This window comes from Aythya fuligula, chromosome 4 (assembly GCF_009819795.1).
Source record: "Aythya fuligula isolate bAytFul2 chromosome 4, bAytFul2.pri, whole genome shotgun sequence".
NCBI classification, from domain to species: Eukaryota; Metazoa; Chordata; class Aves; order Anseriformes; family Anatidae; genus Aythya; species Aythya fuligula.
In genome coordinates this window covers 6,698,055-6,720,594 of record NC_045562.1, presented here as the reverse complement: position 1 = coordinate 6,720,594, position 22,540 = coordinate 6,698,055, and the positions used below count along the sequence as shown (strand labels likewise).

At 39.2% G+C, this 22,540-nt stretch overlaps 1 protein-coding gene across 1 annotated transcript in view; it reads right to left on the bottom strand.

Annotated features, from left to right (window-relative positions):
- Positions 1–162: 162 nt before the first annotated feature.
- Positions 163–22,540, bottom strand: part of MANBA (mannosidase beta) — a 44,110-nt gene continuing 21,732 nt past the window's right edge. Inside the window, exons 8-17 of the mRNA XM_032185972.1 lie at positions 21,232–21,383; positions 20,618–20,735; positions 17,744–17,830; positions 17,010–17,177; positions 14,473–14,691; positions 12,637–12,801; positions 11,037–11,181; positions 5,378–5,520; positions 3,246–3,503; positions 163–1,088 (exon numbers count right to left, since the gene is read on the bottom strand). Coding sequence (XP_032041863.1) covers positions 864–1,088; positions 3,246–3,503; positions 5,378–5,520; positions 11,037–11,181; positions 12,637–12,801; positions 14,473–14,691; positions 17,010–17,177; positions 17,744–17,830; positions 20,618–20,735; positions 21,232–21,383 — 1,680 coding nt within the window. The 3' untranslated portion in view covers positions 163–863. The remainder of the gene's footprint in view (positions 1,089–3,245; positions 3,504–5,377; positions 5,521–11,036; positions 11,182–12,636; positions 12,802–14,472; positions 14,692–17,009; positions 17,178–17,743; positions 17,831–20,617; positions 20,736–21,231; positions 21,384–22,540) is intronic.

Here is a 22,540-nt window from a genome sequence, read left to right as displayed (position 1 = left end):
CAAAACTTTTTAAAAACAACTTGTTCAAAAACAGAGTAAAAGGTGAAGCACCATTACCCTGCATGGCCTAAGGAGCGTAATGTGCCACCAGATCTCATCATGAGTAAACGCTGTCTTCTACAGGGAACCCACACACTGACATATTTAAGATATTCAGGGTTTCCTTTGATGATGTCCATGTCATGTTTCACAGGTAACACACACATGAGAGGTTAAAAAGACACAAGCCAAAACATAAAACCTAATTATGACACAATTTGCTTGATAAACAAATCTAAGCCAACCCCTCTGGAAGGAGAGGAGGCCCTGTGCCTCTTGTAGAGAAAAGGGAACCGTTTATAACTCTGTGATCCTCACACATGACCATTTCTTCTCTCCACCGCCTCCTTTCTCCTTGCACCTTTGGCCAACTCTTCTCCTCTCCCTTTTCCTACAGCCAGACACATCTCACACCACATTATCCAGGAAAAAATATGGGGTTTTACAAATAGGGTGTGGAGGTACATATTTGTCCTCCCTCTTACTTATGAGATATCCACAACCCTGTGATTCTTCTCAAGTGAATTGGAGGACTCAAGCTACCTCTCTTGCATCAACTGACCCCACCCATTTTTATGTGGGACATATTTTTCCAGTTACCTGACAAAGCCTCACTTTCAATGCATCATATATATTATAAGCAAGCTTTGTTGTTGGTATCTTTACATTGAACCAGCAGTAAAAATTCACACAGGACAGGAATGGACAATATATTCTCCAGTCAGCTCAGCTCATCTCAGACACCACACTTCTACTTCAGTCAAATTCTTCTGAGTTTTTCCTCTTCCTGTTTCACTTCTTTCTTTCACACTAGAAAGAAATCCTCAGGCAACGTCCATCAGAGATGTCAAGGTGAGCGACTTTTCTAGCTCTTCAGCACTGGTAGGCTCCCAAGGATAAAACACAACCGCTTTCTTCTTTTCGATCATGAGGAAACCGTTGTCACTAAATCTGCCTTTTATACTCCCTACATCCAGAGTCACAAAAGGAGCAACTGCAGTTGTCTGGAGATCAAATACATAAACGTCATCTTGTTGGGATACAGCAGCCTGGAAGAAAGAAAAAATGAAATATGAATAGATTTTTATACACACACACATTAAGTAAGAACAACCAGTTACTCTCAAAATGGGAAAGGGTTCTCTGTCAGCAAACAGACCGTGAAAAAACACAGTTTATCAAAATTATTTTTCTCTTCTAATTCTCTTATTAAAATATGTTCTGGAACAACAGGTCAAGCCAACAGGTTTAATATATAAGAATCATGCAAAAACTGCAAACATTGGTTATAGCCTTCCCACAGAACACTAGAGATTGTGAAAAAATGCCATGGACTGTTATCACTTTACCATTTATTTGGTTATTTTCAAAAGAAAATAGTGATCTGATTTGTACCTAGTACCTGTATCCTATACTTACTGCAGTGATAGAGGTTTGCCCTTTTACCACCATACTTCACCCATAACCTATAAATTCACGCTCTGAAGTAGTTGGTCTTTGTGATTACATCGGTAACAGAAACACAAAGATGCAAAAGATGATAAAAGTCACAGAGGCAGTCACCTCATCTTAATGGAACAGGGCAGTGAAAGCTTTATGCTGCGTTTAGAAGGCAGCTATGATGTAAAATACCAGGACAAGGCTTAATGCTTTATATTAAGTTCTATGAGCAGTTAATCTCTCTGAGGTTTAAAAGCGCGACCAGGATGCATTTTCAAGGAGCAGCCTCCATTCCCCATCATTAAACATTATGCCACATCATTTTCAAATACTTGGTGACTACATGTAGAAAGCAAACAAGAGCAGAAAACACAACCTGCTTAAAAGAAAAACAATGCTATTAATTTTTCAGAAAAAAACACACGTGCTTTGCATTTTGTGCTTTCTGAAAAAAACACTGAAGGAATACTGTGAAAAGTAGCACTTGGATGAGGAATATATTTGAAAGTCTAGTTAGATTGTTAGTAACTATGTATAGAAGTGCCAGCTTCTCACGAAACGGAATTATTTTTTAAATCACAGCTGCATATGCTCTTAAAATAACTCCTCTGCATTTATCCTTGCTAGCTATCCTTATTAGCTACTACTGCAGAGACAACACAGCCATGGGAAAAAGGAGAGAGATCTCCCAACGGTGCTCCAGTTGCAGAGCTTTTATTATTGGTGATGTCATCCACAAAAAAAAACCCGCATGACTCAGACTCCAGATTGTGCCACCAGCTGAAAAAAATAAAAAACAAGCTGATTTCTTTCCTTTGTATACGGAGGAGGCAGGCCGTGCTGCCGTGAAAGAGATAAGAGGGGAAAATCTAGCCCATTTTCTTTTTGTAAAGCAATTATGCTGGTCCAGATTTAAAGAGATTAAAGACCTCTATTCCCCCCTTGTTTAGTTTAGCTCTAAAAAGCAAAGCTGCAGTTTGGAAACCTCATGTGAGAAGGCACAGGTCGCCATCCGGCCACTCTGCTGATTAAGAATTTTGCAGTAAGATTCACAAACAAAAAGTGAAGCTTAACCAAATGTGCCTGTACACATACGCAGAGCAGGCTTGCTAGAAATGGAAGAAATCTAGGGAAAAGCAGCAAATGGAGTAAGTGAACATTATGCAACACTCTGATGCTTTTTGTGCCTGTTCAGAGGACTGCCACACTTCACAGATATTATGAAATAATCACTATTATGCAAATCAGAACCCCCTCGCTGGAGGGCAGGGATTTGCAGGAGGAGGAAATGAGCATGCAATATTGCATGTTAGCCATGGCACACTGATCTCAGAGTCTGAGCACTTCAAGAAGAAATACCGTTGACAATACTCCACATACCTAGTACTGACCTATGCTGCTGTTTGCAAACCAAAAGCACTTGTTACAATGCTATTTGCTGCCTAGAGACAAAAAGAATGAAGGGAGCAATGCTGCAGCAGTGAGGTGAAAGAGGGAAAACAAGTGAAAGGGAGACTTCATTATTAAAAAAAAAAAAAAAAAAAACTTTATACATTAAAGAAGTGTTATTCAGATATGCATATCATGGCACAGAGGGGAAAAAAACAGCACAATTTAGAACTCCTCTACATGGAATCTAAACTTGCCACAGCTAGAGAGACAGAACATTGAGTGGAAGCAGGCACTGAACACGCCAGCAGGCAAGCAACTCAAAATACTGAGACTAGCAGAACCAAATGCTGTAATTTAGCATGACTGATGCTTACACTAAGTTGTGCCTTTTCCAATCCGACAGCATCCTTCAGGGATGAGAGGAAGTGGTGATTTGTGGGGCTCCGGAGCCCACCTTCTCCCACAAGGTAAAAAGTAACAACACAGCTTTTCCTGGTACAATTCCTGCATCTTTCCAGCAAGTCGTTTATGGGCTCCTTGTAGATGGGGACAGCACTTTGTGCTCTAACAGTCACGCCGTCTTTGGCAAGGGTGCAGACCGGCTCCAGGGAACTCCATGAGTGCACGGTGACCTATCGGGCATGTTGAGAGAGCACAAAGCTTAGCAGAAGAGAAATTACATCTGTGAAAACAACCCAGCACACTAGGTTTCCCGTCAGTCATAGGAAGAGATGCTCTCCTGACAGTACCAGCCAATTTTCAACTCTCATAGAAAGAAACTTTACAAAGGTTTAAACAATCAATACTGAATAATAATTAGATTGTTATATAAACCTAAGTCTGTTTCAAACAACCTGGATCTGCTACTCTTTCTGATCTGCAAGGCTTTTTGTTTTTCTCCAGGCTCCTTGAGAGGAGGGCATTGACAATTCCTCTCAAGGGTGTGCTGGGAAATGGAATTACTTGGCTCTTTTTCCTCCTCTGCCTGATTAAAAAAGTGAAACAAAGGATTTTCTTGAAATTGCTCCGTGTTATTTGATGTAACCCAACTGGGTAATCTAGTGCTTCTGCACAATCACTGTTAAACAGAAGCCTGCTGCATCATCTTAAAAGGGACTTTAGAAGTTATATTAAGACAGTAAAATACACATTTCCAGAGATCACGCATGCATTATGAATACACCCTTACATTTCAAAATGCGTAATTTGGAAGATAGGCATTTAATGAGAATGACAGAATTCTCTCTTTAAATATTTTAGGTTGGTTTTGGACCTTAGCAGGGTTCTGAAGTCAGAAACATATCTTGACTCCAAAGTTTGACTCAAAAGTTTGAAGTTCCAAAATTTCTTGAAGTGCTAAATGCAATATTCACTGGAACTAGCCTGCTACCAATGCATTTTCTGATTTTATCCGAAAATTTTAATTTAAGTCTGTGACAATAACTCAGACCAGAAATGAACAATTCCATTAATTGCAATCCTAATCTAAAAACTGACGTTCCAGAAATGACAACCATTTTCCATACTGGAGGCTGTCAGTTGCCAAAATCCTCTCCAGAACAGAGATATGAGCTGATTTTAAATATATATATGTATATATATATTGAAAACAAACAAAACCTACTAAACTTATAAATCTGAAAATTCATCACAACCTACCAGACAGAGCAGTGAAATAGTAATAGACATACTCAGAATATTAGTTCTGAACCAACTAGTGAGTCACTCCTTATCTCTAGGGCTCTTTTTCTATCCTTAGCTTTTTCACATGGGAAGCTCTTTATGTCAGAACTGTATCTTGCAATACATAATGGCAACTGAATTCACTTGGAGTCTGGTTTGCATATAATTAACAGCAATAAAACTTAGGAAACTGAAAAGTATAACTGTGTTCTACAAGGCAACTCAGCAGCCCAAATACTATCTCAGAAAACCTACCACTTTCTATAGCAGTGTCAGAAGACACAGTAAAGGCATCAAGTGTAAAATGGTGATATTGCATAGGTGACCCTGCAGTTAAAGCACACCTAGATGTTTTCTTGGTATTTCACACATACCAAAAAAAAATATATATATATAGTTATTTTCCCAAAGCGGTGTAGTTTAAGTGCTGTCGAGTGAAGGTGTGATCCTTTTTTCCCCCCGCTTTAGCTCATCAGCCTAGTTCTAACACCCAAGGAACAGATGAAGTAATGAGGTACCATTTTACAGACCTGGTTTATTTAACCATAAATCCCTACAAGATTGCAACAGAATAGTGAGCTTCAGGCCTACACCTACAGGCACTTAGTTCCTTGTTCTGTGAAACAGTGCTCAGTACTGTAACAACAAAGGGCGGTATTGCCCCTAAGAATATTACAGAATGCCATGAATGGCATCCCATTGTGGTTGGGAATGGACTTACTGAGTTTGTCTATATGAAGATGTGCTCATTTCAGTTTCATTCATTCAGTAGCTGACGTTCTACAAGGAGGGACACAAGGGCAGTTGGAGGGCTGTCCCTTACCTTCAGAGTCAGCTCATGGTCCGTGTGAAGATCTGAGACACCGTAGATGTTCAACACGCCTTTGTCTTCATAGGCCACAGGCAGCAGCGGGGCAAAGAAGTGCTGGGCAAAATAATGAAGCAGCTTCCACTTACCACCGTACTCTGGAAAGGGATAAAACATAGAAAGACCCAGATGAATCCAACGTTGTCTTGGCACAGGATCCTTTCCTGTGCTCTCAAGTTCGGCTATAGCAATACCATGTCATCACCACCCTTTTTCACCTCTACCAGGTGCAGAGAACGACCAAAGTTAATCTTGTTTCCTTCCAGACAAGGCTCACCTCTGGAAGGAATCTGATGTTCTTCCAAGCTTTTTATGATCTTCACCAAAAAGTCACATTTTTTAAGTTTCCACCCTATCATTGATATTCTGCCATCCAATTAAAGGAAGCCTTCAACACAAGTGACATTAACGGAACTGACACAGCGTACCACGTGGCAAACAAGCAGTCAGAGCATCTGGACAAACACAAAGGCACTGGTGGCACTGCCACCAACTCCCACCACTGTAAAGAAACTGATAATAGTCTGATTAATCTCTCTTCCCCTTTCATCAGTTCTCTTTCAGTTCTTCCTTAGAACATCAGGAGCAATGAAGCCCAAGTTCTCAAAACAAGGGCAACTCCTAAGTAAGGCAAAATTAATTTACTGAAGTCTAGAGACAACGCTTACTGTATGGGATTTAGTTAAGCTCATGTTGCAGACACGCCAAACAGTTTGCTCTGCTTATTTAATGGGAACCTGTACCTCATTACTTTTAATAATTTGATAGTCTGTCATTAACAAGCTGGAAAAGCATCAAACCTCGTCTGCTCTTCAAAAAGAAACAAAAAAAGCAATTTTGCCAGATGCAACACCACCATACAGACATTTTGAAAGAGGAACCATATCCATTCCTTTCTCTTTTCATTTTGCACCTAGCACCCAATGTCAGCACTTTCACTCTCTGCTTGGCTGCTATCTCGTCATTCAAACAGCACTAAAAAGAAGCAGCAAGTCAGCTGCATAACCTCACGAGGAAAGAAAACTTAAGATACCGGCTTCAGTTTTGTTTCTGGCTCTTTGTTTAACACAACAGGTTTAGAGTTCAGGGATGCTGGAAGAAGATTTCCAGTAACACGCTTGTGTTGGAACCAATTACCTTGCTGTTTTGGTGCTCGTACAGCGCTCTCTGCACTTACAAACACCTTGTAATTAAGGACTTCACATCCAGAGTGATGTAGGTCTTTACAGGGTGTGTTTGTGGCTTTCACCAGGCAGACCTGGACATGCTCAGCCTGCACTCCACACAGACATGAATGAAATTTATGGAGAACAAAGTGCGTTAGCTCCAGCTCAGCACCCTGCACATCACCTCGTGTTAAGCAAGCTCACTAGCAAACTGCTAGACGGGTGAGCAGACAAGAAAAGCTTGTGTCTGCCTGGACAACCCGTGCAAAATTGAATTGGGCTAAAGATCAGACTGCTGCCAACGAAACAGCACTGGCATTCAAGCTACCTGGACTGAAGCAAACTGAAGAGATGAAGCCTGAAGGAATACTTCAGGAGAGGCTGCAGAGTTTCTTCAAAACAGTTTGCTAAACTGATGAACATCCCATGTTGGTGCTGCTCAGCACAAGAAAAAAGCCATGCTGTTGTGTTCCAAGGACAACTTCTGGTATAAAGCATTGGTGGTCTAAAGGACAACTCCTCCAAAAACCAGGGAGTGATAATCAATTATTTTTCAGGGCCACAGAACCTAAGAAGATGAGAAATTTGGACTGGAGATGGCTTATTCGAAGCACCAAACCGCAAGGCTGTATCTGATCTGAAAACTATAAGCAACAGTCTTTGAGAAACGAGCACTGTGCCCAAGCTCAGGCTCTGGGAGAGGCTGAACTTTCTGAAGCCCTCAGGACTGCCACAAGACTGTCAGGAATTTGAGTTGTCAGGGCTGTAGATGCTGCTCGCTGCAGGCCTCAGACAGGGCCCACCATGACTGCAGACAGGACACCCAATATGGGCTGAGGTTTCAGGGCCTGCCGACTTGAATTTTTTTCTCAGCTTTATTGACATGATGAAAACCTAGTCTTTACTGTCTTAAATAGAAAAATGAACAATGCAATTGAAGTAGAGCAGTTTCTGGTACTTCGAGTAGTGTGAAGTCCCGTTTATCTTGTAATGGGTCCTACCCTCAGTTTTCCCCGTGCCTTCATTTCTGACTGGTTTCCATAATCACGACAGCTGCTGGAAGGACAGACAGCTTTTCTCCCTATGCAGCAAATACAGAGATCCTCAAAGAACTTGCACAGTGGAGGAAACCATTCAGAGTAAACTTGGCAACATACTTTCACAAGGAAAAAAACAACCAAAGAAAAAGCTCAGTAAACAAGAGCAAACAAACCACAGGATTAGAAGTTTTTACCATTTCAAAACTCATCCTAGGCTTCAACTACTACAGCTATTGTTCTGGGATGTTTACGACACCACCCGTCTGTTTACCTGAAGCCGGCTTTTTAAGGTTGGCATTTCCCTTCCCCAAAAGCCTACAGCCCCTTTGAAGAACAAAGCTCCACTGCTGGAGCAGTTTCACACAGGAAAGGACTTCCAAAGATAACTTCTCCAGCAGCAGGACCTCGGTAACAGAATTGTCCAAGTAATTTCAGTCAGCGCAGAGGACTGAAAGTTCACTTGTTACAAAAGCCTCATCTTTCAGATCATCTGTTGCCTTCATTTCCTTAAGATCAGTCATATTTCTTGATTTAAAAATTAGGCAATTTGCACATAAAATACTCTCCCCACCCCCAAAATGGAAAGAAATGCGGAGATCAAGTAGTTATCATGAGATATTTCTGGGTTTAAACTTTCCTGTAACAGGCCAGCATACCCAAAAGCAATAGTCCAAAGTTATTTGAAACAGACCTGAGGTGGTTTCCTCCTCCCCTCACATTTAAACAAATTATTGAAGAGATCCACGTTCCCCATTTTCTTCCTGATAATAACATGGGGTCTGTATTCTTTGTAATAACAAACTTCAGAGCAGGAAACTAAAATTAGGTTTGAAAAGAGACCCTGGTACGCTCTTTTCTGGCTGTTCCCTGAAGCCTTTTAGACTCATAGCAGGAGTGAGAACAAACTGTTCTTCTCCCTGGCATGGATTTTAAATTAATCACTTGAAATCATTAAATGCAACCTGAGAAACATGCTGCTAGCTCTTTCCTCGCATCAGCCTCATGAATTCAGATCTATTATTCTCCATAATAGCCTGTGGTTTCAGCTCACTGGGGGTTTGAATATTGAACCTGCAATAAAAGCCAGTTATCTCTTCCAGGGAATCTCATGACAAGCAGTGGGGCACCTCGAGGTGACGCTGTGTGGGAGGGTGATAAATTGCCACGTGCGTCGCAGCACTTCCCAAAACACACTACAACGGATGCTAAAACACAACTGGCTTCACAACCAGCTGCTAACAAACCAAATCCAGTTGTGGTGAAACACATTCCATTCTGAACTGAAGGCAGAAGTCCTGTGCTGTCTTTTCATTCAATTCCCAGCAAATATTTTAAAGGTAAGTTAGTGAGATGTGTTTGCTATCCTTTTCCCTCCCCATTTCATGAGGAAACACTTCCGCTTGGTCCAGGAAATTATGCAAGTCCCTCCACGGGTCCCTGTGAAGTAACAGATTTAAATAAGCAGCGCTTTGGTGATACCACTGTGCCATCTAACAAGATGCAGAGCCATGTTTTTGAAGTGCAAATAAAACTAATTTCCCTGAAGTTTTGCATAATTTCTGCCATTAGCATTTCAAAAATCCCTCTACCACAGTGCCTAATTAAATGAATATTAAACCTTTCCTCATTCCACTGAGGGAACAGAAGGAAACAAAGGGACAGCTGCATCTCTGCTCAGCTTCTTTTCTGCAAACTAACTTCAACAACATATGAATAATTCAAATATTTGATGTATTTTCTACAATGACATCAGCACTGTACTTAAGAAGACATATTTATGGTCTTCACAATCACTTCATCTATCAATACACCTGCCTTTACAAAGAGGCATTTTTCCAAGTATCTTTTTCCTCTGAGGCACTGAAAGCCCAAGATTGTCAGTAACTGCTAGAATCATAAAAATAAACATCGGGATATTTGGACTACAAGTACAAGAACAGAAAGTCCAGGAACGTGACCATTATAGCCAGACCACTGTCTTAATGTTTAACTAAAATAGTCTGTTACTTCTACTACTTTGTTTGCCTTTGTTGGTGCCCACTGTTTTGCTTGGATGAATGAAGAAAAAATGAGAGAAGGACAAATGACTCTTACAGAGCTAAAAAGAAAGACAGGTAGGGTGGGGCAAGTTTCTAAAACAAGACCAAATGGCATTTTGTAATAAGGAAAGATCCAGAACTTAACACTAACTCTTAGTGACTTCCAGATAAAGTGTACAAAACACGAAACACAGCCACTTCCTTCATACCACACATTCCTCTCCTATTTCTTATTGCCTAAGCAAGTTCTCTCTTCATATATCTGCTTCCTCCATTTTCGTGCTCTGAAAATAATATATATGAAAAGAATAAAAGGAGATATCACGTGCAGTTTAGCTACATAGCATATTAGCAAAATAATTTAGCTACAAAGAGTGATTCACCTCACCTGACACTAAGTTGGACACCAAATCTCAGCTACTCATCTTGCCTGTAAAGAGTTTCTCAGAAGCTATGCTGGGTGAGAGGTATCATACAAAGCTCTGGTGAAAATCAAATTGTGCACGGAGAAGATAGTTTCAACCCACTTAATATACAGCTAAGGACACCATCAGATCATAAATCCCATCCTGCTTCGAACAGGATGACAGTTCCATAGGTTTTGGACAACGTGCTACTGCCACTGAAGGGAGTTGTTTTGATCGTTTTACCTCAGGGGACACAGTGTCACCAAATCTGTTGGGATTATTATGGAAATCATAATTTTATGCATAGCTGCTCCTTCTTATCTTATCTCACTAGCTGTCTTTCTGTCCATTCTCATTCAGGGTGACTAGGTGCTCACGTGCACCAGTATAACTAAGTCAACTACTACCATCAGGGATTTCTAGGCCCTTCTGGAAATAAAATTTCTTAGAAATTTCCAATTTTAAAAGAATTTTTGCAAAAAATAAATACAAAATTTCTCTGGAAAATGGGGCTGTGCTCTCATGGTTAACCATTGCTGCTTCCTAGTAGACAGCTTTATCCTTCTTCAATCATCTCCTTATTTTCTTTGGAGAAACTAGAATACCACTTAATGACAAACATATTTTCAGGAATTAAGAATTAAATATAATTCTAACTTCTCTACACCAAACCTTTCTAAAACACTGTTTGAGTTGCTGGCTGCAAAATCTGAACTTAAAGAGCAAAACTTCCGAAGGAAAATAATTGCTTTTTTCATTACCCTCTTCCACAGACTATTAGGATGACCCTGTGTAAAACACTTTTCTGGAAAGCATTTCTCAACGATGGACAGACACACGCTTAAATTGCGCAAAGTGACCCGAGAGAGAGTGCAGAGCCTTGCTTCTTATTCTGACATTTCCAGTTGAGCAAAACAAAGACTGACAGCTGGTGCATTTTATCAGACTGTCGCAAAACTTACCCAAGGAAGCCCACGAAGGTGCTTGCCAGATGTCATTGAGTTGCCAATACAGAGCACCCATTGTGTGACCTTCTCCGTTGATTATTTCGCTTTGACTAAAACGATAGAATTCAGTTTCTGCCTTTGTACACTGAGCCTGCATCACCTTGGTCAAGAAATACATTAAAAAAAAACATAGTTATTTTTAGTGTGCTTTGCTTTCAAAGCATATGTGTATATATTGACTCGTAAAACAGGCGTCACAGCAACGGCACACAACTTCAAACACACACAATACACAGTTCCAGCATACACTCTGTCCTCCCTCCCCACTTCATCTTTAATAAAACATTTGCTGTAATTTTGCATTGGCGAGGTTCTCAACAGAAGCCAAAGAAGCAGTTATTTTCTTCACAAAGAATGTTACTAGGCCGAGGAGCTATTAAAGGAAGTCTCAAAATGAAGAGAAGAAGTTCTTCTTTAGGAAAGCTCAAAGGTAAAGAACACTTCTAAGTTAACTATTAGAGCCAAGTTAACTCTCCTTATCTGTTTTGCTATCATCATTCTGGTATTCTTAAATAGTTTAGCCTGTTAATGAGGCCTCAACAGACTTAACCCTGCAGAAACTCTCATAGCATTCTGAGTCAAGACCTCACTGTGCAAGTTTACCCCTGCTTTCAATTTCACAGCATCATCTATCCTTGTTCTCCTGTCATCAGTGCTTAAAGTTCCCCAGCTGTTTTGTTTTTATATAAAACTTGCTGACAGCAGCTCTCAAACATCAAAAACATAGTGAATGTGCAGTTATTCCCAGCAAGAGTGTTTCTGAAATTCTTGGAACACAACAAAAAACTAATAGCACTTTAATCTTGCTTAGCAACATTGAAAAGTTACTTAACATTATTTATTAGTCACATAAAAATCACAAAGAAAAAAGAAGTAAGCATGAGGCAAACTTACTTCAGATGAAGAGCAACATATAACCTACTTAATTGAAAAAATCAAAGTAGATTCTCTAAAACATAAATATTAGAGTTCATAACAAAACAAAAGCTACCAATGATTGCATTCACAGACAGCTGCATTCTCTACAAATAGTTTTGTTTCAAAAGCTAATGTATTTCTTCTGGCAAAATCGGAAACAATAAGCCTACTGGGGCCACATGAAAAGCAAAACATACCCTGTCTACAACAGGGAATAAAGCAGAGTAGCCCCAGGAAGAACTGCGTTCCAAGAAAAGTCCAACATATCCCTGCATGTGCCCTCCTGAGGACAGGGAACAAAGTAGCACATGCAGCCAGGCTCTCTCTTGACTGAGCTCGTTTCTGGGAAATTCCCCATGAAGTATTCCAGCCCTTCTCTCATGAAAATTACAGTCTTTCCAACAAATGAGAGACAAGCTACTTCCAAATTAAACTGGACTCTCCAATGCAGAATGTTTCTGTGTGACTGAACGTTGTATAACACAACAAAATCAAAGAACCACAAAATGGCTCAGGTTGGAAGGGACCTTAAAGATCACCTAGTTCCAACCCCCCTGCCATGGTCCAGTTTGAGACACTGATAGTATCTGTTGGAACCAGTATGACCAGCTCCTTATATTGAAGATATCACTGTTACCTGAGTGAGGTAGATCGTATCTTTGAACTTTTTTATGGGATCTGTCGTCTGGGGAAGCTTGAAATGATACCCAATCTGTTGAAGCATCTGGTCATTGCCATTTTCATGGTGCTGTCGATGGAGAGAAAAATTGCTTGTGTAGGACCAGTCCTCAGTGGAGGAAACCTTTTAAAAAACACAAAAGTAAAATATCTGAATGAAAACATGCAGTGAATTCACATTTTGCATTTAATGACTGACAGGATATTCAGGAAAGGTTTTCTATTACACTCTGCTGGCATCGCCAAACACCTTTAACATTGGTAATACATTTTTATATTGCAGCCATGCAGAAATTTTGAGTAAGTAACACCTTTTGCTAACACTCTTTTGTACAAACGCATGAAAACAGACACTGCTGATGAACCTGCAAGAGTAATGCATAGTTTACTGGCATGAAGCTTATTTGTTCTTCAGTTTTCGACAAAGGGACCTCAAAGATTCCCATGGGTTTGTATCAAATCAGAAACACCCTAGATTAAGATGAAAGCATGTACTCTATTCAAATATATCTAGGCATGTTTGGTGTCTTAGAAGGAAAGAACCCACATTCTTTCCAGGGTTAATAAGTATCAGAAGCTAGAAGGACTATAAATTCTAATAAAATGCATTCAAAGCCTGCTATAACAATCTACCTCTGGAAACAAATGATCGTGATTTTTTATTATTTTTTTTTTCAACTAAGGACAACAACAATGCAGTATAGGTCATACAGCTATGACTGTCAAGCTTTCATTGTAATTACCACCTCTATAAAATCTTTTATTTAAATTTGTTCATTTTAGGCTGGATAGATTGAAATATTTTCATTCTCATTAATTTGGATGATCGTACTGATTATGTCCCAAATAATATTTTTTGTCCAGCAAACTGAAAGGAATGTTCTGAACTTTTAGACATATGCACAGGTATCAACATTAAATATATCTCTCCCTGAATAAATGGGAAAACAGCATGATATCTCTGCTTGAACTACAAAAATAAGATAGAATATACAGTATCTTGATTTAATAGGAGACAAAAACAAATCCTTTTAATTTTATCTTTATGTATTGCATATAAGCAAGTAACTTGAAAAAGGAATAAAAAACGTAAATAAAAATAAAAGGTAAATAAAAAGATAAAAGAATAAAAATCAATAATTTTTAGAGTTCAGCACAATTCAGCACTGGTTGGGTTTCTTCTGTGTCTAATTGACCCATACCCTTCAATACAGCCACTGAAAACAGACGCAACAATCATTACTATATATTAAATAGAATTGATATTAAAATTAAAAGTCTTGTAACATTCTCTCATCTACCATGCAAAGCCACCTAACTTTTTATTACTAGGTCACAATATTGCTTATCTTTTATAGTTCACATCCAATGGGAGAAGAGCCACCAAACAAGCAAATCTGAAATTAAGTTAGTAGCCAGGGTCAAGCAGTACCTTAACATTTCAATCAATACAAGCTTCTCCATTTGAAGAGCTCATTAAAGTGTCGCTTACTGGTTAAGAAAGGAAAAGTTATTTTTAAAACCCAGATAATTAGAAGAAAAAAATATGACTATTCTTTGGCGTTCCTATAATGGCAACTCTAATAAAACAACTGATTGTATTAAAGTTGGTTCCTCTTGAAACATCAAGGCAAATATATTAACCACTGAGGAGGGATCCAGTCCAGTTTCATCCCCTTCCTCCTCACCAATCAATCCAGCAGCAGTTGTGATGCTCTAGTTCATTGGGAAGAGACCCACTGCCCTCACTAAATGAGAGCAGAGAGAACAATAAAGTTTGGAAGCCCAGCCTTACCTTTTCCAGTGTACTGAAGGATGGCCAGGACTGAAATCCGTATTCTGAAGCAAAACGAGTTTTAGGATACACTGTCCAGTTCCAGCAGTCACTGCTGTAGTCGTAAAAGTGAGTGTCACCATAATGGGTATCATAAGGGTTCTGGGAGATCCAGCCTTCTTTAACTGACTCCACGCCATTGGTAGGACTGGATGCAACAAAAGGACGACTCTTATCTTCCTGGGATCAGAGAAGAAAAACAACAACCCACAACCCCTCATAAAGTGATTGGCTTTTATCGTCTAAATATCTAGAATACATTTTGAAAAGGGAGGGGGATGCAGGGGAAGAAAATGCCTTTTCCAAAAGTCTGAGTCACCACGTAGGAAACATTCTTTTTTGTGTCCTGACATTCCTCATCTTTACTAGCTTAATTAGCTTCTTATTCCTGTTCCTGGAATACAGTTAGGCATGATATTGCTTGCTCTGCTGTTCTAAAGAATTTTCTCCTCACATCAAGAGATTTTCTATCTTTATATGCTTCTAAATTCTTAATGAAACCTATTTAAAGCGCATCTCATGAAAAATAAACTCAAGGAACGTTAATATTTGAGTGCCGTGACTTCTTTCCTTTATGTAAAATCATTACTTTTGTAGCGTTTTTGCAGCAGCAAGGCCATGATTTTCCCCCTTTGTTATTAAGGGATCACCTGAATTTAGTCTCAACAAACACAAGGTATTCTGCTACTAATGCCTGCATGGTAGCATTGCAGGTTACTGTCATTTTGGCTGGCTCTGCATGTCAAGGAAGATGACACTATATAAGGGGTTACATTTCAAATTATTCAGAGTGGCCTTTATTTATAGCCTCAGCAGATTTGGTATAATACATCTTCTATCAGTATCCTCAGTACCCTACAACGTACTGAAAGAATCCTTCTGCAGGTGTAATTCATTTATCCCTCTGCTGGTGAGGCAGAGGCCTGAATTACCAGTCACAAGATACTGCAATTGGCTCCAACACAGCACAGCACTTAGAGACGTAATTCATTTCAAGAAAGAGTAGCCCTGCTCCTCACCCCCCCGATATATATATATATATATTTTTTTTTGAATATGAGTAATTGACAATTAACTGAAACAATTTATTACAGGATATCCTAGGTTCCCCAAAGTCTCTAAGTGATACAGTTCAGTTCTGCTAGTAGTTAAGGGTTTCCTCAGCTGGTTTGCATTACACAGGACCTGAAATTACATCACTGCATGGTTCTTTCTGGCACATAAGACAGTTAATCTATAGGCTTAAAAAAAAGAGGCTCCCTGCTGGACAGCGACAATGCACAAATGGACTATAACTGAAAACCAGTATTAAGCCAGAACACCTCACTTTGTGAAACATGCACTGGCCATCCAAATTGTGCAGCCAGGCACAGAAACACCACAGCATACCTGTACAGGCCGCTCAGTGCAAAGAAACTACCTGAGATACAGGCATCTCCATTCTTGATTAACACCTTGATTCTAAGAAACCACTAACACTTAGAATATACAACTTCGCAGAGCAGGATCCTTTTCAGCAGGTTCTTTCAAACCCCTCCCTTGTTTTTATTACTTCCCTGTATTTCCATCTTTCCATTAGAAAGGTACTATGAATTTATTGTTTTTTGTGATGTGTGGTTTTGTTTTGTTTTAAACAGACTAATGATGTTTTTACAGTATATGAAAGCAAAATAAAATATTTGAGATAAGACTTAAACTGTGAGCATGCAAACCAGAAGCACCTGAAATCTGTGATTTGGCACTACTCAGCACAGTTTTTGTAGCTTTATTTCTTCCTCCTTGCAAGTATTGCAGTTCATTATGTTGTACAATCTACTTTTAACTAACTTTTTTTTTGCATATGTAATTGATTTGAAAGTCCCAAATTGATGTTGCATATGTAGGGATTTATAAACAGTGCTTGAACCCAAGCGATATTCATAGCTCTCCTTTTGGCTAAGAGATGTGTAGAATGGCAAAATGTTGCAAACATTTTGTGTAGTTAGACCAAATAGCATGAAAAGGACAATGTTTGGTGTAGCTTTTGTTTAACATACTTAAGCCAAACACTTCAGTCAAATACTAGAAGTGCACACTGGACAAATAATATTTTCATTAATTTCTTCAAGTGCAGTTGAAAAGCTCAGGGTTGTTAAATCCATCATACAGTATGCTTCAATAATATCAGGATAATGGAAATTGATCATCTAGATCAATTAATGGGCAAGCTGATTTTTGTCCATTGCAAGTGAAGGCATTTGTGGAGCAAATGAAATTGGAAAGAAAAAAGAGTCAAGACTATCTACATTTTCAGGTCTTCTTTAACATATCACACAGTCATTTTTTTGTTTTGTGGATGACCCTTGAGTTTAGAGTTGTTTACACAAGCTTGGAAAGTACAATCCCTCAATGTGTTGTTTTTCATTTCCAAAGAGGGTTAAAAAAAAATTGCTTAAATTGCAAGTATTAAAATCTTTTGCCAAGCCATATTCCCCTCCCGGTTTCTTGGCATTACTTACAGCAAGAACTATTTCTCGGATGTTCTTCACATACAGCAGCACGTAATCTTTGATATAGACTTCTCTGTCAGCATGTGGTATGGAGAACCAGTCACTTGCAATTGCTGCTTCATTTTCATTGTTACCACTCCACAAAATAATTGATGGATGGGATTTTAACCGCCTTACCTGAAATACAATTCAGTTTCAGAGGTTAAGCAAAATATGTATTTTAGAAGTAATAAAAAAAAATATCACTTGTTATTACTTGAATTACAAGTCCATGTGCATATTTTACATATTCTGAGTCTACACTCCCATGTTTTTATCCACACTGCTCACTATTTCCCCAGCTCCAGATGAGGCTTAAACTTTTGTATGCTTGCACAAACCTTTAATATGCCAACACACATCCATTATACACACACATGTAGCTCCAACTGCTTCTACTCAGCCACATGCAAAGGGTAAATTCTGTGCTAAGGCACGTTGCTACCGTGAGAGCTCACTCTCTCAGTGGATGCTCTTAAATATCCTTGAGAAGAGAGCAGTTCGCACAGGAGGAAGGCCTGGACCTCTGCTTCACTTACTACTCCTGCAAGTAAGTTAAAGAGGATTTACCAAGATTACTTTTTCTGCCAGCTACCTAAATGTACATTAACAAAAACTTTCAAGTAAACATTTCTGGGAAGCTAAATTATGCAGTCACTCAATCAAAACCAAGTTATGAGAAATAAATCACATGGACAAAATACCTGATGAGAAACTTCTGCTCTTACTGATTCCAAGTAATTCTGGTCAGTTGGATACAGTGCACATGCAAACATAAAATCCTGCCAAATCTATGAGAAATAGGAAATAAAATAAAAGATCTGTTAGCAAATAATTTTCCACACTTGAAAAAATAAATGTTTATTTGGATACACAATACTTTGTTCAAACAGAAGTTATTTATATCAAAGAGAATTAAACTGAAATGCTGTATTCGTTAGTTTTGGAAAGCATCACCAAAACAATCACATTCCCTATGGCATTCAGCATGTGCATACTGCACTGTGCTTTTCCTCAGCATAAAGAGTTATAAAATATTTACCCCTAGGAACTGGAGCTTGACAGCTTTCACTGAGCAGAACATTTCTCAGTAAGATGTACTTCAATAGGTTTCTGTGGAATAATTAGAACCCATGCATTGCTCAAACATTAATATGGGGGCAGTCTCCAGCTGAACAGAGCAATTTGGTATTTAATGCTTTGCATACGTAACGTTAAATCCCCATTACTTGTTAAAAGAAGAGAGTAATTCTTCAGATGAGGTATCATGTATGCTTCAAGTGTACTCCATAACAAAACACTTCCACACCAAATGCACAAACTGATCTTAAAAAGAGCAAATCTTACTCAGTAAGAGGGGCAGAAACAAACTTTAACAGCATGCTTCTCTTTCTCTTCAAAGAAAGATCAAGTAGACCTTGCTAGAAAACAGCAAGCCTTTCAATTCAACAATGAACTCCGTCATTTGTACCTTGAAGGAGAATTACAAAGAAGTGGAAAGGAAGAAGCCCAATGGGATGAGTAGGATTTCTTGTTTTACCTCTTTTTCTTTTTTTTTTTTAATGCCCTAACTCTAGACTGTCTATCTCAAATGTTAATGGAAAAATCTCTTGAAGGAGTGCATTAACCTAAAGGAGGGAGTCCTTCCCAATGGGCTACATTTTTCTGAACAACATACTACATATATGGCGAAGAGATCCAGCTCAGCTCCTCATACAGTCATGATTTCCTTGCAGGAAAAAAAATGGAGATATGGAAGAAGACAGGGCATGTGTATGTAATGCATCCATAATTGTTACAGTCCCACATTTGAAGAGAAAACAAAGCTACTGCTGAAAACTACTCAGAATCCTTCAGTGACTGTGTGGAGTCAAAGCTCTCTGTACCAAATTAAACTCTTTCACTACTTCCCTCAGTGAGCTGTTACTGTTTTTCCTTAAACACAGTTTGACTCTAATGCTCTTTTAAGCCTTTGCAAGACCATCAGAAGGAATAAAACCCAAAGCCTCCAGCACCGCTCCGCTCCAGAATAAGGGTCTGATTTTCCGCATCTACTTGCTATTCCGGCTGCTAAGTAAGATCTAAATCTTGCATTGAGCACTGCCCAGGCACAGATCTACGTGGCCTACTTAGATGTCAAAAATGAAAGAACTGCAAGTGCTCAGAAGCCCTGAAAATCAGGGCATTCATTCAGATGACTAAAATAGATGTAACTACTATTTTTATTTTTTTTTTTTTTTGCCAAGCACACCCAGCAGAAGGCAGCAAGGTGTCAATTCTCTTTTTCGTGCTGTAGATAAAGACCATAAACATTTCTTGGGTCTGTAATACCAGATATATCTCAACCTTCACTCATCCGGTCCTCAAAGCTTATTAACATGTGCCTCCAAGCTCTTACAATCAAAGGTACTCATCTAGGATTACATACGTTTGCCATAGGTGTTCCCCTTACAGCTACACTTATACTCAATTTTGGCTTGTTCAAAAATTGTCCCTTGGATAAGACCTTTGTGTACAGCCAAATTAAACTTTTTTTTTCTTAAAAAGTTTGAGTAAAATATATATATTTATCTTGACTATCCTTGTAAAAGAGAAAACACTTTTTAAAGAAATAATATTCATTTCACGAGCACGGAAAAACATGAGTACCTTCCTTGGTGTTTTGAGATGTAGCTTTAAGCACAGAAATCAAATTGAGCAAACCTTAAATGCTCACTGAGGTCAGATACCAAGGCCTTTGCTCTCAACCTGGGGCGCATACTGAAGTGCTGATTTTTCAGCAGGGCTATTCTCACACAAGTAAGTACTAAACACAGTCAAAAGGCTCCACAGTCTGGCTGCAGTGCAAAAAATATTAGTTGAGCTCATCAATAACCTCCTCCCATGCACTACGTGTTTCACAACTATTTCAAGTTCCTGTTGCTGCTTACTCCAGGCCTATAATCCACAGAAGTTTTCCTTTCACACTCATCAGAACAGTGCAAACATCAACATCCTGCATTAAGTGACATCACTTGTACCAGTCCCTCGGACGTTCATTATTTCCTCTCATTCCTTTCCATGAGAGTAGGAAATGTAGAACTGTAGAGAGGTACAATATAGGCAGATGACAGTTTTGGTCTGAAAAGAGATGGAAGACAAAGAGCTAACGGCACTAGCCTCTAGCTCTGATTTTGGGAAGTGTAAGAGAGCAGGAAAAAAACAGAGACAGTATAGAGAAAAGGAAAGGGAAAGAAAAAGTAAGACTCTGGGCTGGGAAGGGTGGTGAGGAAAGGTGAGGAACAGCCTTAATTATAAGAGAAAATACAACTGGGGTTCTAAAATAGACTCTAAAATATCACTAGATCACTTCCAGTTTCAACACACAGCCTCACTAATGAGCAACAATTAAGAAGGATTTATATATATATATAGTATATACATACGTATGTATGTATCAGGCTGGTAATCTACTATGCATTCTTTGGAAAGATGACTAGAACTTAAGCATTAATCCTCTTATTTTGTTCATTTAGAGTAGACTTTAATTTGCAAGTTCTTATTCATTTTCAAATATGTGGTTTGTATTTTTGTTTTACCATTATTCCTAGTTCATCGCAAATATCATAAAAATCATCTTGCTCGTATACTCCTCCTCCCCAAACCCGAAGTGCATTCATGTTAGCATCTGCTGCAGACTTCAGGAGTAGCCATAATCTGTAAAATACAAAAAGAAGATTTAAATAAGTTGTGTGAAAGAGTATTACTTAGGAGTTTCTACAAAAAGTTCATCATTAGCAGGCAATCTTTATAACTCTGGTAGAAGCCAGATTGTTTTGATACCTTCTAATCCTATATATCTGGATCTCAAAAAGCAGTTTTTTGTCTAAAAAAAGTTACTTGGTACTGTTAACTCTGCCAAAATAGATGGAGTGGTACATGTAAAAAAGTGCTTTTACAAAAGTACTTTAATAAAAGTAACAGAAAGGCCAGTATCCTGTGTAAAACACAACCTTCCCAGCAGCTGTTGCACCTCCATACCTTGAACATCTTTCCAATCCTTCAGTGATAATTAACCCTTAATCTGAGCTCCCTGACCCGCAGCAATTTGTCCTGCCAAAGGAGTCACAGCCCTCAACACCACCCTTTGATAGAGAACCACAAGGAGGAAAAGATGACCCTTTATTCTAAGAGAGCATCAAACGTGGCTTACTTGTCATAGGTCACTCTGTCCTGGAAAGAATCTGCTGGAATCCAATTTGAGCCCTTGATGAAAATGGGTCGGCCATTGATTCTGAAGTAGAAACTCAGACCTGGTGACCCAGGAATAGGCTCCTGAACAAGTTCCACTGTCCGAAAATAGGCCTGTGAAGACATGAAACCTAGGTTTAAAGCAGACAAAAATGAAATAAAATCAAGAAAACCATGAGAAAAGTGATTCAACTGAATAATAACAACTAAGAATTTATCAAGAAGTCAAAAGACATCGTCCTGTCTCTAAATTCCTAAATTCTCTTGCAACGCACTGTGGCAGGGCTAGAAAGAATCCTTCTGATAAACCTATTCACTTCTGAGAGTTACTATCCTATTAAGAGAAGTAGGGGGCTGGAGACAGAAAGAGCATGTGTGCATGTATTTGTGTGTATGTGTGAGAAAGATGCGTGTTTGCTTCCTGCAAAATTCAGTCAAGATTCCAGCTAGGGACCCCTGAGAGGAATACAGTGGTTGCACTAGATCAGACACACCATTTCATCTGCAATTTTCCCTTTACGGAAGAAAACTGCAGGAGCTCAGCTTGTCCCTGAACATCATAATTCAGGTTCAGGCAATAAAAGCAAAATCATCTTCTTTTGTTGCTCTGAAAAGCTTTTAAAAGGTATGACAATTAAACAGAAAAAGATATGCAAATACAAACGCTGGCTTGGAAGCAAAGGCCTCCCTGGCCATCACAGCCATATATTTGAACAGCACGCTCAGCTACAAGGTTTCAGAGAGACCAGTTCAGCTAAACCACCAGTAGCTCCGTGTAAGGTATTAAAGGTCATTCCAGATAAAAGCACATCCTTTACAGCTGCCCTTTCAGCCTAACATCTGGGATTGTGCACTGCAGACAGAGGAAAAATAAAAATTGTTCCTTCTTCCTGCAAGTGCAAGAAAAGTTCTCAAGAAATCATTCTGGGCATTTTATGGGACTTTATTTCAGCCCAAGTGATGATGCTGCTCTGCTGGGTGTGCCTATTGCCCTGACATACAGGTAACACTGCAGTCACAAGCCAACATTTACTGGACTGCAGTAATAGCTTGCACTGAACCCTTACTTGCAGAGGTGTCTTCCCTGCCTGCCATGGGGCTGGTGCAGAGCACCTGCTGTGCTGGGGTCCTGCGCAGCTGCAAAGACTCACAGAATACATCTCTTTCAGGAAAACTTTAGGAGTTCTTCTTCTCCCACATCCTTCTTGCACTTCAACTTACCTAGACCAGAAGGAAAACACTCCTCCCTTCTGGTACCTGTTGCTCATTGC